General features: G+C 31.1%; 1 protein-coding gene across 3 annotated transcripts; it reads right to left on the minus strand.

Annotated features, from left to right (window-relative positions):
• LOC124930487 (molybdenum cofactor sulfurase) lies at nucleotides 1-11,096 on the minus strand. 3 transcript variants are annotated; one of them, XM_047470824.1, is made up of 23 exons: nucleotides 10,818-11,092; nucleotides 10,521-10,619; nucleotides 10,034-10,092; nucleotides 9,769-9,929; nucleotides 9,075-9,232; nucleotides 8,637-8,748; nucleotides 8,212-8,317; nucleotides 8,081-8,126; nucleotides 7,508-7,546; nucleotides 7,276-7,432; nucleotides 6,379-6,481; nucleotides 5,766-5,882; nucleotides 5,627-5,704; nucleotides 5,115-5,216; nucleotides 4,823-4,916; nucleotides 3,739-3,843; nucleotides 2,219-2,283; nucleotides 1,764-1,915; nucleotides 1,431-1,675; nucleotides 1,157-1,281; nucleotides 503-610; nucleotides 228-415; nucleotides 1-145 (listed from the first exon to the last, which is right to left on the minus strand). In XM_047470824.1, the coding sequence occupies exons 1-22, from the start codon at nucleotides 10,954-10,956 to the stop codon at nucleotides 308-310; spliced, it is 2,478 nt and encodes an 825-aa protein (XP_047326780.1). In that variant the 5' UTR covers nucleotides 10,957-11,092; the 3' UTR covers nucleotides 1-145; nucleotides 228-307. The 3 variants fall into 3 exon arrangements, with proteins under 3 accessions (XP_047326780.1, XP_047326781.1, XP_047326782.1); XM_047470825.1 differs by having other exon boundaries at nucleotides 2-145; nucleotides 8,212-8,314; nucleotides 10,818-11,091; XM_047470826.1 differs by lacking the exons at nucleotides 1-145; nucleotides 228-415 and having other exon boundaries at nucleotides 504-610; nucleotides 1,480-1,675; nucleotides 10,818-11,096.
• Between the last annotated feature and the right edge of the window lie 4,723 nt (nucleotides 11,097-15,819).

The raw sequence follows: 15,819 nt of genomic DNA on the forward strand, positions 1-15,819 counted from the left end.
ATGAAAACCTTATTGTGCTGTAAAATTCAAATAATCCAATATTTTAGTCATTTGGCTCTGGACACATTAGGATGATAACATGGTGAATTATTGGTACTAGTTAAATATAACAACCATATCTCTTCTTAGACATATATATATATATATATATATATATATATATATATATATATATATATATATATATATATATATATATATATATATATATATATATATATATATATTTGGATTTTAAATGTAATTTAACTCTTCATGTGATATACTTATTATGATGTACTATCAGAAACATACAGTTCTTATGTTGTTAGTCTGTACGAGGATGCACTTCCACTCCTGTTTCAAGCCATGTTTCTTTGTCTTTCCCTGCATCCGTGCCCTCATATCTTAGTAATATTCCAAATAGAATTTTCCCCTGCAACCACCGATAGAAAATGTCAAAACCAGCAAGCTAAAGAAGAAATTTAACTAATGACGGAGTTGATTGATTGATGATACTCACTTTCATCCTCCTGTAGGACGCTAAAGTGGCCAAAGGCTCTGGTGACTTCTGCAATCCAGCTTGGGGATCCAAATTGATCATCTGGCAACGATTGCATCCACCAACTGACTGCAAAATGGCATCATGTTATTAGGAATTTATCACTGAAGTAGGTGAGTGACGCCAGAAGAACAAAACAATTGCTTTTCCTTGGTGAAAATAATTAGAGGACAATTAAGAAGCAACAATGCCATGATTTTAATGAAGTTACTTTCAGACCTTGTTTCTTGTTTTTTTCTAACTTCTTGGTACACTAAGGCCTTGTTTGATGAATCCAAATAATCCCTTATCCTATCATCAATAATCACTTCAACTAAGTTACTCAAAGACCCTTACTTTATCCTTTATAACATTTTCAAATATAAAATGCAAAGGATATTCTAGTAATTTAACCCAAACAATCAACTATTTCCATTGAAGGATATTTTTTTACAAATAATTGAAAACAAACTCTAACACTAGCTTCGCTAATCTAGAAAGTCTGGCAGGCAGTGGATAACATGATTATACTAGCAAGGTGATTCCCCTGATGCTAATAAGATAGAAGGCGTAATGGTTGGTTGTTAGTGTCTTTTTATGTCACTTACATTTTCAAGTTATTTTAAGAGAACTTGCCTGGAATTTTTTTCCCTTAATCTTAAGACTCTTCCATCCATCTTCTGCATATGGTTCACCACCCGATATGAGAAGGTTGGGACGGAATCTCATTGAATCAACTTCAAGTCGAGGTCCATGGCCATCTAGCAAAAGCAAAACCTTGTGTCATCAATTTGATCCGGAACACATATTTTGGTTACAAGGCATTTCAATATATAAAGATCTGAAGATACCCCGCTTTGGATGGGAACATACAAGCACATATTTTGAGATAAAGAGAGAGAAAGAGTACATGAGGAGATATTTGAGTCTATTCTGTTGTTTAGTTCTGATATGCTTGCCTCAGATATTAATAAGAACTGTGCTTCATTAACGAAATTCAGTTTGGCCTCCATATCTGTGGAATTTCCTCCTCTTCTAGCCTTGTTCATGCAAGAACGCTCATTCGAGCTGATGGATCTTTCTAAAGTGCAAGGTCGACCAATAGCACTGCTAAACCAACTGTCAACTTCATCATTGTAATGTTGCCCATTGTACCTGTTTGTGCAAAAAATGCTAAAACCTTCAGCAATGTTCAATTTCAAAGTCCGGAGAAATACAGATATTTTAGTTATAAATCTCAGACCTTCCTTGATGTGGGAACGATTTGTCTCTTTCAGCTGTAAAAGGATCTGAAAGAAGCCCAATCTGCAGTTTAGCCTTGCAATGCGGGGATTCGACCAATAACATTCCCGACTCGAAGTCAATAAATGTATTAATAAAGCGCATATCAGGAACCTAGATAAAATAAAGACTAATTAATTTCAATACTCTCAGGCATACTATCATTCATAACTGTCATATCATTCTGATGAGACTTTAGAGGTCATCATTGTAACATTCTGCTGTGATGTAAAGTTCGTTATAAGATTAGAATCATCAACCCCTAAACCAAGATTTGAATTATTACTCTATGGAATAAAAAAAAAATGACTGAACCTCTGATACTCTGCTGCTATAATTCCCACGTAAACAAATTCAAAGAAAAAAAATTATAATATGCCATTTGGAGGGTCATATGTATATCAATAAACTGATCACCTTTTTCTGTGTAAGAATTTCCCCATTTAAGCTTTTGAGAACCCATTCTCGATCATGCAGCAAGCCTGCTCAAAATGCCAGAGCACAGTAATGAAAATTGTGTGAAAAGCCTGAGGTGGATAAATGTTTTTGGACATTTATAACTTATGCTTTCTTGGATGATTCTGATACAGATAAAGATCAGGGCATACCAGAGCCAATTTGAAGACAACATGTGGACGAAGGATTGAAGCAATTTAGATTAAGATACATATGTTATTCGAATTAGTAGAATAGATTATAGGATTAAAGTAGAAATTATATATATATATATATTGTAACCATGGTGTTTGGGCCCCTTTTTGCGCACCTTGACTAATCCCTGTTGGAGGCCACAACAACCCACTGTTACGATCTCCCACTTCAATCTAGTGTTTTTTTAATGAGAATCGAACCTGACCTCGTGATAGTAAATTCCTTAGTCCAGGCCTCTTGCCACTACTATACCCAAGATAAATGTCATTCGCTAGATATCTTATGATACAAGAATTCTTTTTTTGAAAAAGGTCAACTTTTATTAAAAAATCGCAAGATGCGCTCAAACGTTACAAAAGGGAAGGAAAAAACAAAAACAATAAATAGGAAAATAACATAAGAATTTTAAATGCCTATAAGATCGAAAAATTATAATCCCGTACAAGCCCCTCTTTTTCGGATTGAGGCGAACGCGTGTAACATAAATCCTTTGAAACATTCGTATCCATAACTTTTCCCTTTGAAAACTATTCTATTTCTTTCTTTCCAGATTATCCACCACATGGTGAGGGGAATTGGTTTCCAGTATACCCAAGATAAATGTCATTCGCTAAATATCTTATGATACTAGAATTATCAATGAATATGTCATCTCCAATTTCTCTGTTTTCCATCCCTATTTCTCTCTGTTTCTCATCTCCAATTCCTCTGTTTCTCATCTATATTTCTCTCTATTCTCATATAAAATTCTGTATATCGTATCTCCTACTTCTAACCTATAAAACCAAGCCTATCAGATTCCTAACCTCCATGTAGATAGAGAAGAACATTATCAAATACATATGGAAAAAGGAAAAGGTGATAAAAATAAAACTTTACATGATAACTTTCCCACAGATTCCATTCTGTTATCTAAGCCAATGATATTTATTTTGTCATAATAGTAGATTCCCACAGTCAATATATGACTACGCATACGTAAAAGGTTTCCTCCAAAGGCAGTTATGAGATACTTGCATGTCTAGTCTCTTAATTTTTTTTTGTTAAATGAGATGGCAAAATGTTTTCTTCAAGAGAGGCTTTAACTTCAAACTTCCCTTAGTCCTAATTCATTCTCATGGTTCATACCATAGAGCATATTAAGCTAATGCTTTCAAGAAGAGACTCAAACTTCTTGAACTTTGTTGCAGGATTAGTCATGTTTATCTAATAAGAAAATGTCCAATAATATCATGAAGTAAGGATTTTAGGGAGAAAAACTTAAAATAATACATAGCTTACATTACCAGTGTCACTTAATGGCCAGTTATTGACGCTGAACCCAGCACATGACTTTATTGGATAGACAATAATAGACTTCAAGTAATATCTTGGAATAACTTTGCCTTGTTCTGCAACATTAGCAATGGTAAACATGTGTTATCAGTTATTGGCTATCAACATTAGACATGGCTTGATGGGATAGACAAATAAAGACTTTAACCAATGTCTTGGAATAGCTTCCCTGCTCTGCAACATTAGTAATAATAAATATATGTTAATAGTTAGATAATTAGCCTGACTGAAAATATCTAATAGATTCATGACGGAAAGGACAAGAATAAGACAAACTTAAGTGGATTGTGGACAGTAGAACAAATAAATATTGTAGTCTACAAAAAAGCTAGTTTTCACCTGATATACAATGATTAATGGACCAATAATTGAAAATCAACTCAACATGCATTCAAGCCATACAAACGAAGCAAACTTATATGTTTCATTCCTTATTAGACTATTAGTAGTATCAATCCATCAACCAGCGCATATTTAGCAAACATGTGAAGGAATGAACAATGAATATAATAATTTCTCTTATACTACATCACAAGTTTGCATTAACAACTGAATTCAGCCTTTCATGTTCTTTTGGACATCTAACTTATGATATTAGCTTGGTTGTTGGAACACTATAAAGTTCACCTCCTTAAGGAACTCTATATCATCGAATTTGACACGAGTGAGTCACTTAAGATGATCATCTCTTTTTAGAGATTGGCCCTACTTGGTGGTTGATGTTTCTATCTGTTCTAGACGTAGTTAATGGTAAATATATGCTGATAAACAAGTACACATGCAATCACATTTATGTTGACCTTGCCACTGAAAGCTATTTCAGTGGAAATTCAAAAGGAAAACAGCTCATATGAAGCTAGAACTATTTAATGTGAATAGGGTTTCAATCTGTGATGGTGACTTTCGCCAAAAGATGAGAATAAGTGCAGAATTAAATTAAATATACATTTTTTTGGGTCAATAAATGAAATTAAATATTGAAACAACTCATTAATTAATGAAATAAAAGAACCAGGAATGAGAGATATCATTCACCTTCAGCAAGATAAGGTATAGATCCGGTTCTTGATATATCTCCTAGTGGAGATGACAATGACACAAAGGAACTGACAATGAAATCAATAAATTTCTGCATACAGAAGAAGGCAAAGCGGGGAAATCAGGAAGAGTTCATAGTTTTGTGTTCAACCAGATTATATGCATTACCATCAATAACTGTTTATCTCTTAATTGTGGGAATTTACAACAGTACTATTCCACTATGTTATCAACCAGTGATCAATTTATCAAATAAAACCTCTCAAAGGAATTTAAACAAAACATTTACCTTTGCATCTTCAAATGTAGACATGTAACCAAAAGACACTCTTACAGCTCCAGATGGTTTTCCATTTATTACGTCTTGATCATCCCAGCAGATATGCCCTGCCTTCGTTAAATTAAAACAGGTTAATAGTTTTGCTGGAGCACAAGATATGGTGTGATTCTACAATTAAGATATTAGAACAATATCTCATAATATCATATGAGGATAATTATATGTAACTGGATTTGATTAAGATATTACCTTGAGGTATCATATATGTAGTTATCTTTATTATGTAAGTCAACCCATTCTAAATAACCGTTTTTTTCTTTATCTATTGGAAGTATCTTCTTGCGTTTCCACATGATACCACAACTATAGGTTATAACTAGTTTCTTCCACTTCCTATTGGAGGAGGGTTTCATTATCCAAGTTATATTTGTTTTTATCGTGCCTAGTGGAGCTATTTCTACACTCAATAATAAATATCTTCATTTGCATAAAGGTGACATAAAATCACATACACGTTATACCTGAATATTTGAAACAAGGTCCAAATGCGACAAGCCAAGATACTTTGCACATGCACCAGGATTACAGAAGCATCCTGTCTGTAAAACCAGGAAAATTAGGTAAATATACAAATGCACTAGAACTCAATGTTAATCTTACCCGCAGCTGAATTCCAGATAGAGAAGCCAATTTCTCCACCTCATGATGTCCAAACCAAGATGCATCTGGTCTTCTCACGTTGAATGAGACTACAGATCCGGGTTCATTAAATAGAACCTAAGGAAGATTAGAACTTAACTTAGAAGATGCAAAGTGGTGTCTGGGGATGGAAATTACATAGTGGTACAACTAATGAGGGAAAGATCCCTAGCTCCTTCCACCACTCTTGTATGGGAGCATACGAAATAGCCATTAAAGCTTCTTAAAGGATGCATAAGAAATAGAAAAATATTGCAGGCATCATCTACTTTCATCTCATAAGATATTCCTCCTTGCCTAGAGAAGCATAACAAAGATGCCAAAGTGCTACCTTAGACAAGGTTAAGATTCAACTGGTACCAGAACAACTTGATAACATAGAACTGTCGCGTGCAGGATGTCACAGTTTTTCTTTGTAATTCAGGAAGGACAAGGTTAGGAGACATTTGTGGAAGATAAAATAAAATGTAACAGACACGTCAAGATGATATATGTTTGATATTGATGATACTGAGTAAAAACTAAAGAAGTTACTAGAAACAATGTTAAGTTGCAGTTTGTTTGTGAGACTGACCTTTGACTTAGCTTTCCCATAAAGTACGCAGACATGCTCACAATTTCCATGCCTCAATGTTGCAAGCTTTCTCCTTACATAATTGGCAAGTGAATCCATGTGCCTTTGCCATACAGGAAATACAACTTATTTAGGTATTATCAAACCATGCAATTTTTACATGAAACAAGTTCTACAGCTACTCTACCTTGAATGAATGTTTCACTACCATAGTCAGTTTTCTTTCAAGCCCATCATAAAGAACTATGTAACTTATATATTGTCAGAAATACCTTGATTGGAAGGTAAACATGGATGAAATGTGAAAGCTAGATAAGAATATTTCATCCTCGGCATGGGCGAGTTAATGATTCCATTAATCATCTATTGTTTTTCTATGGATTCATGTTGTTCCGGGAGGAGGGTGCTTCTATTCTCTGTTTTATTACATCCCATTTATTTTATTTTATTTTATTTCTATCGTTGATCTGACAAGATTTTATTCTACTTGTTAATGAGGTATTATGACCTTAACAATAACTCACGTATTTGTACTAGTTATTTAACACTTCAAAAAAGATAATAATATTAATTTTATTGGAGGATGTAAAATAACAATTCCAAGTATATTGTAAACACTATAAATAGGAACAGATGTTTCAGTGACTGAACTTGTGCACGTCCTAGCCAGCTAGCTTCCTATTATATTAAGAATAACTTTCTGAATGATCATATTGTTGCTATTGAAGGATGCAACATACTCCAAGCAACTTATGATTATACACCATATATATGGAATGGAATACACTCTTCAGCAAGTAAATTTGTGTGTGCTCCTGTCAGCTTTTGCGGTATTATAGAGAATTAGACACAATCTACTCCATAAAAGGAAGAGCGCCCTAATAGGGCATTATGTACCTGCTTATTGAAGAAACTGTTAATGTTCTCAATATTTTGAATCCATGCTGAAGGGATGCTATGCTCAAAAATGACATGGTGCCATCTTCAAAGAACTCTTCAACACCTTCTCTCCTCTTGAAAAAATCAATATCTGCAATTGATGCAGCCACTGTGCCTGCAAAGCTTCCAATTTGAAGTAAGTACAAAGCAATAAGCTTGTACAAAATGAGAAATTATTTAGACCACAGACCTCCACTAAAGTAATTCTTCTTGAGTAATTTGGCAGCTTCTGTGGAATGAAAAAGAGAAGATTTTTTTTGTTGTAAATGTCTCATCTCAAATGGGAATGGGGAACTTCAATATGAAAGAAACCAGGCCTCTGCCTGAACTAAGTTGGAGCTGCAAATCTTGCATTGAGAGTTAATAATAGTAAAAAGTCCAACTATCGTTTTATACTTGCATCCAGAAACCCAAAGACATGAGATTATTTATGGAACTCGTAAGTAGCTTGTTGATGTACTACAATAGACAAAGGAATGAAAGAAGTGCATGCAAACAAAACGACCATAAATCTACAAAAGAGGAAACAGAAACAAAATTCCATGAAGGGAGCACTTTCTTTCAACAAATTTAAAAATGTATGGCATGCTGCTTAGGATAAACAAATCTGATATCTGTGGGCATATATTTTAATTCGAACAGCTAAGATAAAACCAGGAATAAGTTGCCTTGTAGAGGTCATTCTAGCCATATCACAGTGATTTTTGGTGCTTAAAGCAACTTTGATTATATACTGATAACATTAAACCAATCAGAAGATTACCATTACTGACAATAAGAGCTCCAAGTCCAGTTGGATAACCAAACATCTACTTGGAAAAAGAAAAGCAATCAATATCTATATCCAGCAGTCCCTTAACCAATAGTGCATATATAGAAATGATACATTAATACCTTATAAAATGAGAGTACAACAAAATCTGCCGGATACTTTGATAAGTCTGGTGGTTTGGTTACACATCCCTTTGCAGCATCAATTAAAACCTTCCAGTTTCCCCTGCTTTTATTCATCGAATCAAATGATAACAGACCATTAAAACTATATATAGAGGAAAAAATCTTTTAGGATAACAAGGTACTATATAACTTGATAAACATTAAGCTAGTCAATTGCCAATAACAATGATAAGTTCATCCTTCAAGTTAGCTTGATAGAACTAAATATCTGGATCTGCTACATCTTTAAGCTCACTTCAGACCCACATGAAGTGGAGGGCAATTATGCAGTTATCTACTACAGATTTCAGTATGGGTTGTTATTCAAATATGAACATCTCCAATACGTGATTGAACGAGGAATGACATGTGAGAGTGTATACCTTTCCAGAATTCTCTCCGAGTCCCCTTTTATAATGTTCACCAAGTCGAGACTAAATCTCATGCCTGAGAAGTTGCATTCTGATGGGAAGGCAAATAGATTGTGCACATCCCCTGCATTAAGCATAAAAAGACCGAGAAACTGCTAAGTATACCTTTGGAAAGTAAGTAGATTTGTTTCCATTATAGTCTTTCCTTTGACTAGTACATTTCATCATTTAAAAAATATCATGCTTGTATTTAAATCCTGATCTAGTAGATCATTTCGCAAGAAAAATAGGGCAACACAGTTGAGACCCAAAAACTAGCCATACAAGAATGATGGCATTCTCTATTACATGACAATCTTAGGTTAGAGTGTCAGGCAACTAGGCTAAGCAATTCTTACTGATGAAAATAGGTTGATGATGTCAGTTTGTGAATTCTGACTCACAATTTACCTATAAGCTCCTCTGGTGGAAGGATAGCTTCTTTTCTCCTCTGAATAGGATGTCGTAGTACCTTAATTGAGGATGAAAGGCTACCAGAAACTCCAGTATCAAATGCAGACTCTTCAACATCTACTGCAATTGCTGTTGCTCCCTTACTGAGAGCATATCTTGAATTGTCAAGGTACATTATATCCACATTGTGTACCTAATCTAATCTAGATACTATTTTTTTGTAGATATGTTAATGCTTCCAAAAGATGAGAACAACAAAATTAGAAGTAGGATGAACCAAGTTACAAGCACATACAAAGAGGACAAATCAAGTTACTGAATAATCAGTTCTGTTAACAAAACGATACCTACCATGTGGTAGAAATCCCCAAGAAATGTCACTTTAGCGAAGATAGAGGGGGATCAATCCAAGTAATTTACACAGTTTACTTGATCATATCAAGATATTCACAAGAGGCCTAAAGAGGAATTTACTGCAATCCTTATCTACATAAAGGTAAGAAAAAAGGATATGGAATATGTAAGTTATTCATAGGAAGACAGTATTTCCTATCATGGAATCATACTCTGACTAGATGAGAACACAAGAAAATATTATAAAAAAAACCTCTTCTATCCACTGAAGTATCCTAGAATACAATGTTAGTGATAATGACACTCAAACAAGGAGGTGACAATAATTAAAGGATACTCTCTGATTCCCAGAACACTATTGTGATTTTCCATAGTGTACATGAAGGTACTCTGATTGCTCCAGGGAAAGGCCTCACCGACAAGCTTAAGTGCAGCTGTTGCTCCGGAAGTAAAAATGCATTTATAGTCTCTATGGGATGCATTACAAAAATCAAGGACCTGCATACAAATAAAGGAAAGGCATAAAAGGTAGATGTATCCCATTACATCTATTGCATCCCAACACAAGTAAGAGTTTGAATAGTTTAGAATTTGTTAGGTACCTGTTCCCGTGCTTTCCTCACAATTTCACTGGTGGAAAAGCTGGAGTCACTTTGACTATCTAGTTTTTTCAAGGTTAAGGATAAATCAGTTTAGTAACTATCCCTATCTAGAAAACAAGACTCCTTTTGCACCATCTTTCAATTGAAATATAAAGCAGCAGAAATAACAATGGTATTGCTCAAATAATTACAAGGTAAAACATAAATACACAAAGGTGTATATTATGATGTAAAAAAAAGGGGCCAGATCAGTGCCCTTTGATCTCTGGGGATCATTTTCTAGAGTTGTTTTCATATTGTTGTTGATCTGATTCACACCTTGTATGGCTAAATTTCACATTTATTCTGTCTCTGGCGTAATTGTTGGATTCCATAATTATAAAAAAAAAAGTTGAAAAACATTCTTGGTAACAAGATCACTATAATTAATCATAACTAAATTAGAAATAGTGATTAGGAATTGAAGAAGAATGAGAAAAGAGGATACGAGGATTCCCATAGACATTAGACGTAAGATCTTTGCAAACGGCTTCCATTTGTAACTCGGAGTAAAGAGTTGCCCCAGCATGATCCAAGTATACACGATCTACATGCATTACAAAAACAATATAGCCTAAATAAATGCTGAGTCGCTAAGAAACATTAAAATATTCAAACCTGAGCATTTATCTACTTTCCTTAGTTTAACAAAACTGTAAACTATCTATCTTCAGGTAATGATAGTCGAATTCAATCGTCCTCCTCGGGGAAGGTAGAATTATAGTTAGTAGAAGAGGAAACTTACTACTGTCCAGTAGTCTCTTAAACTCAGTGGATCGAATCTCATAGATGTTCTTAGGAGCGGTGGGATAGCCATAATCATCGCCGAATTCCTTGAGGAACATCTCTTTTTCTGAGTCGGTGCCTACAATCTTCTTCGTCATCTCTTTGTTTACTTGATAGGATTCTGATTCTGATTCTGATTTTGATTTTGATCTCCTAAACTGAAGATGGCCACAGCGAAGAAGTTTCAATGTGAGATTCTCACGTAATGTAGGACTATCGAACCGGTGATTTTGGATTCTCTCAAAGAGATCGTTTGATGTCAAGATTTCAGACTCTTTTTTTTTCTTTTAAAACCCTTATATACTGTCATTGTTATTTTAATTATCATTACCAATTAAAATATCAAAATAATATTAATTTATTAAATGTTAACGGTAAAAAAATACATTCCAATAATTATCTATAAAATTCTAAATTCTCGCTCACATATTTATCGTTATAATGTTGAAAATTAAAATCGTTATTTTTATAAACTAAAATACTTTTATTAAATTTAAAATTTACAATAAAAAATATATTTTAATAATTAAATCAATTAAAAACTTAATTACATATATTTTGTATGAAACAATATTTTCTTTAAAAAAATATAAACTCTAAAAATCATTTTTACTTTATTTTTATAGATCTTTTTATTACTTTTAATTAATTTACTTTTATTTTTTATAAATATTCTCTTTATCATCATTTAATTTATTATTAAAAATACTTTTACTTTTTAAAATTTGATTTTAAATATACATTTTAATCATTTATCTTAAATAAATATCAAACAATTTATTTTTTTAAATCCTAAAAGTCCCAAAATAAAAATAAAAAAATAAAAAACAAACTGAAGTTATGCCTTGTTTGTTTTATATGACTAGCCAATAACTTTTATTTTTTTGTTATTATTTACGAACACTCAAACTAACCTAACATAAATCAAATAGGTGTGTTTGGTAACTATTTAAGGTATAATTTTAATTTACTATTTAAAATTAAGAATTAAAATTAAAATTCTAATAAAATTCAAACCAAGTGTTTTTATAATTTATAATTTTACTATTTTTTAATTGGAATGATAATTCAAGATATTTAATTTATACATATTTTTTAAACAAAAATATTTTATTATTTTATAATTTATAATACAATTAATATGTTCAAACCGATAATTATTTTTCTGAAATTAAAATATCAGACATATATTTTTGTTAGTTTAGTTACTTAACCTTTCAAATTAATATATATATATTTGGTTTAAAATTAAAAAAGTTAACACATTATTTAAAATTAAAATTTTAAAATATCGAACCAATAGTTTTTAATTTAATATAATAACTTTTTGAATCGATATTTTGTTTTTTGCTTAATTAAAATCGACATTTAAACAAAGATTCTTAATACTTAATTATTCTAATAGACGGTATCAAATCAATATCTTAATAATATATATGTCATATATTCAAATTAAATTTATTATATTTTTATAAAATATAAAAATAGAATTGAATTATAATATAATATAATTATTTCAAACATGAGAATTTAAATCGATGTTGAATTATAATTAAAATGTCAATTCTAATTCAAATTTTAACCATTCATTCAAAGATATCCTTATTAAATAATTAACCATCACACTTAAATGAATTAGGTATAAACTTGTGACCCATGATTTGAAGGTATATAAACATGTAATTAAAATTAAAGTCACATACCAATTTTTTGTCCAACATCCATAAATGGTATTCCTTCTTTAAAAAACATTCAAAAGAAGGTGGTGTTAATGACCCAACGCCTACCAGTGGTTGAAAGATGGCACTCCCAGTCCCCAAACCAAGCAACATATTCAAATATGTATTATCCCAAAAGGAGAAATATAAGTCATTCATATTATGGGCCCTGGGAGTAAGCCCAACTCATATATTGGTCCATCTTATTTATTTATTTCCATGGGAGTAAGCCCAACTTCCCAACTACATTGGCCCATCTCATTTCTTTTTTTTTTTTTTTTTTGTTGTTGGTGTAGAATATTATTAATTTTATTAGTGTGAATTTATCTGTCTTAGGGTTGCTAAAGTCCACTACGAAATTTTTATTTATTTATTTATTTTGTATGATAAAACATTGACATAATCACCAATTTTTCTAATTTTATTTAATTTAATTTATTATTTACTTTTTTAATTTTCAAAAATAGGTAAAAATCTACACTAATTTATCCGTTTCATTTATAATGTTTTTTTAAATTAAAGGGCACTCTAATTTCAAATCCTAGATTTGTTCCAAGTAAAAACAAATAACTAAGACAAGAAAGTTCTTAAGTTACATAAAAATATATATAGGACCTTTCACAAATGTTGAGAAAGTTCTTAGGTTATATAAAAATATATATATGACCTTTCACAAATGTTTACCTTTAGGGCGCATATATGTAGGGTTTTTATTAGGTTTAAGCCCACTTAAAAAAAAATTATCATTTAAGATAAATAGTAAATATTCTTCCCTAATTTTTGTTCTTAACAAAGTATAGGAAAGAAACAAAATGCATACAACATTGATGGATGGCAGACAAAATAAAAAAGAAAAGGAATATGAATAAAGTAAGAATGGGAAACATTTTCATGAGATAATTAATTAAGGTTTCCACTACACTCTACTCACGCATGTATTATATTTATTTACATACTGATACTAGATGATATATGTTTCTTCTAGCCAAAGAAATAAAATAAAATAAAAGAAATGGGATATTGGAGGGAGAGGGGACCGATCGATATAATCTCCACTTAATACTGTCTATATTAAAAAAAAGTATCTACATGCTTGCTAGCTAGTTGCTACTAATCATTCTTTCTACCTTAAAGTCCAAGACAATATCACTATAATTCATTTCTACCCCCAAAAATAAAAATACATATATACAAACTTACTATAATTAGAATGTATATCTAATCTAGGGTTGATCTACAGCCAAGGGAATTCAACTCAACTTGTAGCAAATTAATGTATCTTTGGCTGAGTAGTGCTGGTGAGGTGTTGATTTGGTATGTTGTTTCCCAAAGTGAGAATATTTTTATATGTGACTTTTACATCAAATAATCTTAAGTTAACCAAAATGGAATACAAGCACACAAGATATAATAAAAGGAAGTTTGGAAATTACAAGAAAATCGTTTATAATTTTTTAAGGTACTCCAGTCGACTTAGAGTAATAAATGTTAGGGAGTACTTATCACAACTATTGTATATTTATTTTGATTGGTCGATATCATGATCCAATTATTCAACTATCGAATTTATCGTATTGGGTTTTGTCAAAATTATCGATGAAATGCTTCTAGTTGTAAGAAGTTTTCTTCATTTTCTTACTCAATGAGAATGGTTATATTACTGTCCCAAAATAAATTCAGCACCATACAATGGTCCAATTAAGCACTTGAGCTAGATATTGTCGTGGAATTTCAGTTTCTAATTCTAAAATTCTGTTTTTGTTTCACTTTTATGTTATTCACCAAACTAATTTTTGTTATGTCCCTAATAATTGTTGTAATAATAGTAACCGAATATTTTGTAGGAATTCAACTACTATATAATATATAATGTTGATATCAATATCTCGATTGAGCATAAATATATGAAAAAATTTGCGAATGTTCTTAATCTCAATTATATTCTAATTTGGATATTTGTCTTGGACGGTTAGGTATATACCAGGAGTATTTTTTTTTCTCATCTTTGATTCTATAAATGATTTTAAACAAAAAAAATGTTCGGAAAAACAAAAAACGGTATAACTTCAAAACTAGTTACAAATACGGTGAAATCGATTTCAACTTACAAATGTCTTCTCAAATGGAATCATGATAAATATTCGAGGGTTTAAAAAAAAATATTTTTTAATGAAATTTTTGTTATTTGAGTTTTTAATTTGTTAAATTATTGAATTTTTTATATTTAAATTTTATAAAAAATTATAGTATTTTAAATAAAATTAGTGATATGATGGTTAAAATAACAGTGATGTGATAGAAAAAAATTATATAAAAAAACTTAGATAAAATAAAAATTAAAAATACATATCAAACAAGCTCTAAATTTAAAAAAAAAAAAAAAAAACATAAAGCATAAGTAAAAAAGAAGTCAAAAGTAGGCGTCAGTTACATGGGGAAGCTAATAATTAAGTCTAGGTAGCTAATTTAATTTTCGGTCGAGGATAGTGCACAAGAAATTCAACCTTAACGAATCCCGAGCATACTATAATATGCTTTATTTCACAGTCAATGAAAAATGAATCATTAGCTTGACATTTTTACAAAACGACATAAACATATGTACATTGCACGTGAAACAAACTAATTACAATTTACATTACATTACATAACATAAATGGTCAAACTAAATCTACATTTTTCAATTTCAATTTATTAGGTTAGTTACGCATTTAATTAAATAAACGGTCTTATATTCATAACATTAATTATTTTGAAATGGAATATTGTTTTTGTTTTATTATGAACAAATACAAAAAAATGATTTAAGTAAGTCAAAGAAACTTGGCCTTGGCATATGCTAATTTTCCCAAACAAAACATAACAAAACATTTTTTAAAATGGCTCATGATGATACGAAATTTAAGAACCAGCCTCATGACTATTTTTTTTTTTTTTTCTCAACGTGAAGTACATGTCACACTTTCTTTTTTATGCTGCCAAAAAATGAATCATTGTATATTCTTATCTATCCATCGTTATCAGCTATCACACATCAGATAAAAGTAAGGCTTGAAATATCCTTTTATTTTTATCCACTGTCATGTTTTTCATTTCGATTTAAGATTTTTTTTTTAAAAAAATTGAATCTGAAAACTAATGCAAAGTCGACAAAACTAACGCAATAAAATTGTCACGACTTTCACTTGAATTTAGGTGTTCATAGCTATAAAATAATTGTTGAAATACTTAATTTATGTAAAT

Source organism: Impatiens glandulifera, chromosome 3 (genome assembly GCF_907164915.1).
Source record: "Impatiens glandulifera chromosome 3, dImpGla2.1, whole genome shotgun sequence".
Classification (NCBI taxonomy): Eukaryota; Viridiplantae; Streptophyta; class Magnoliopsida; order Ericales; family Balsaminaceae; genus Impatiens; species Impatiens glandulifera.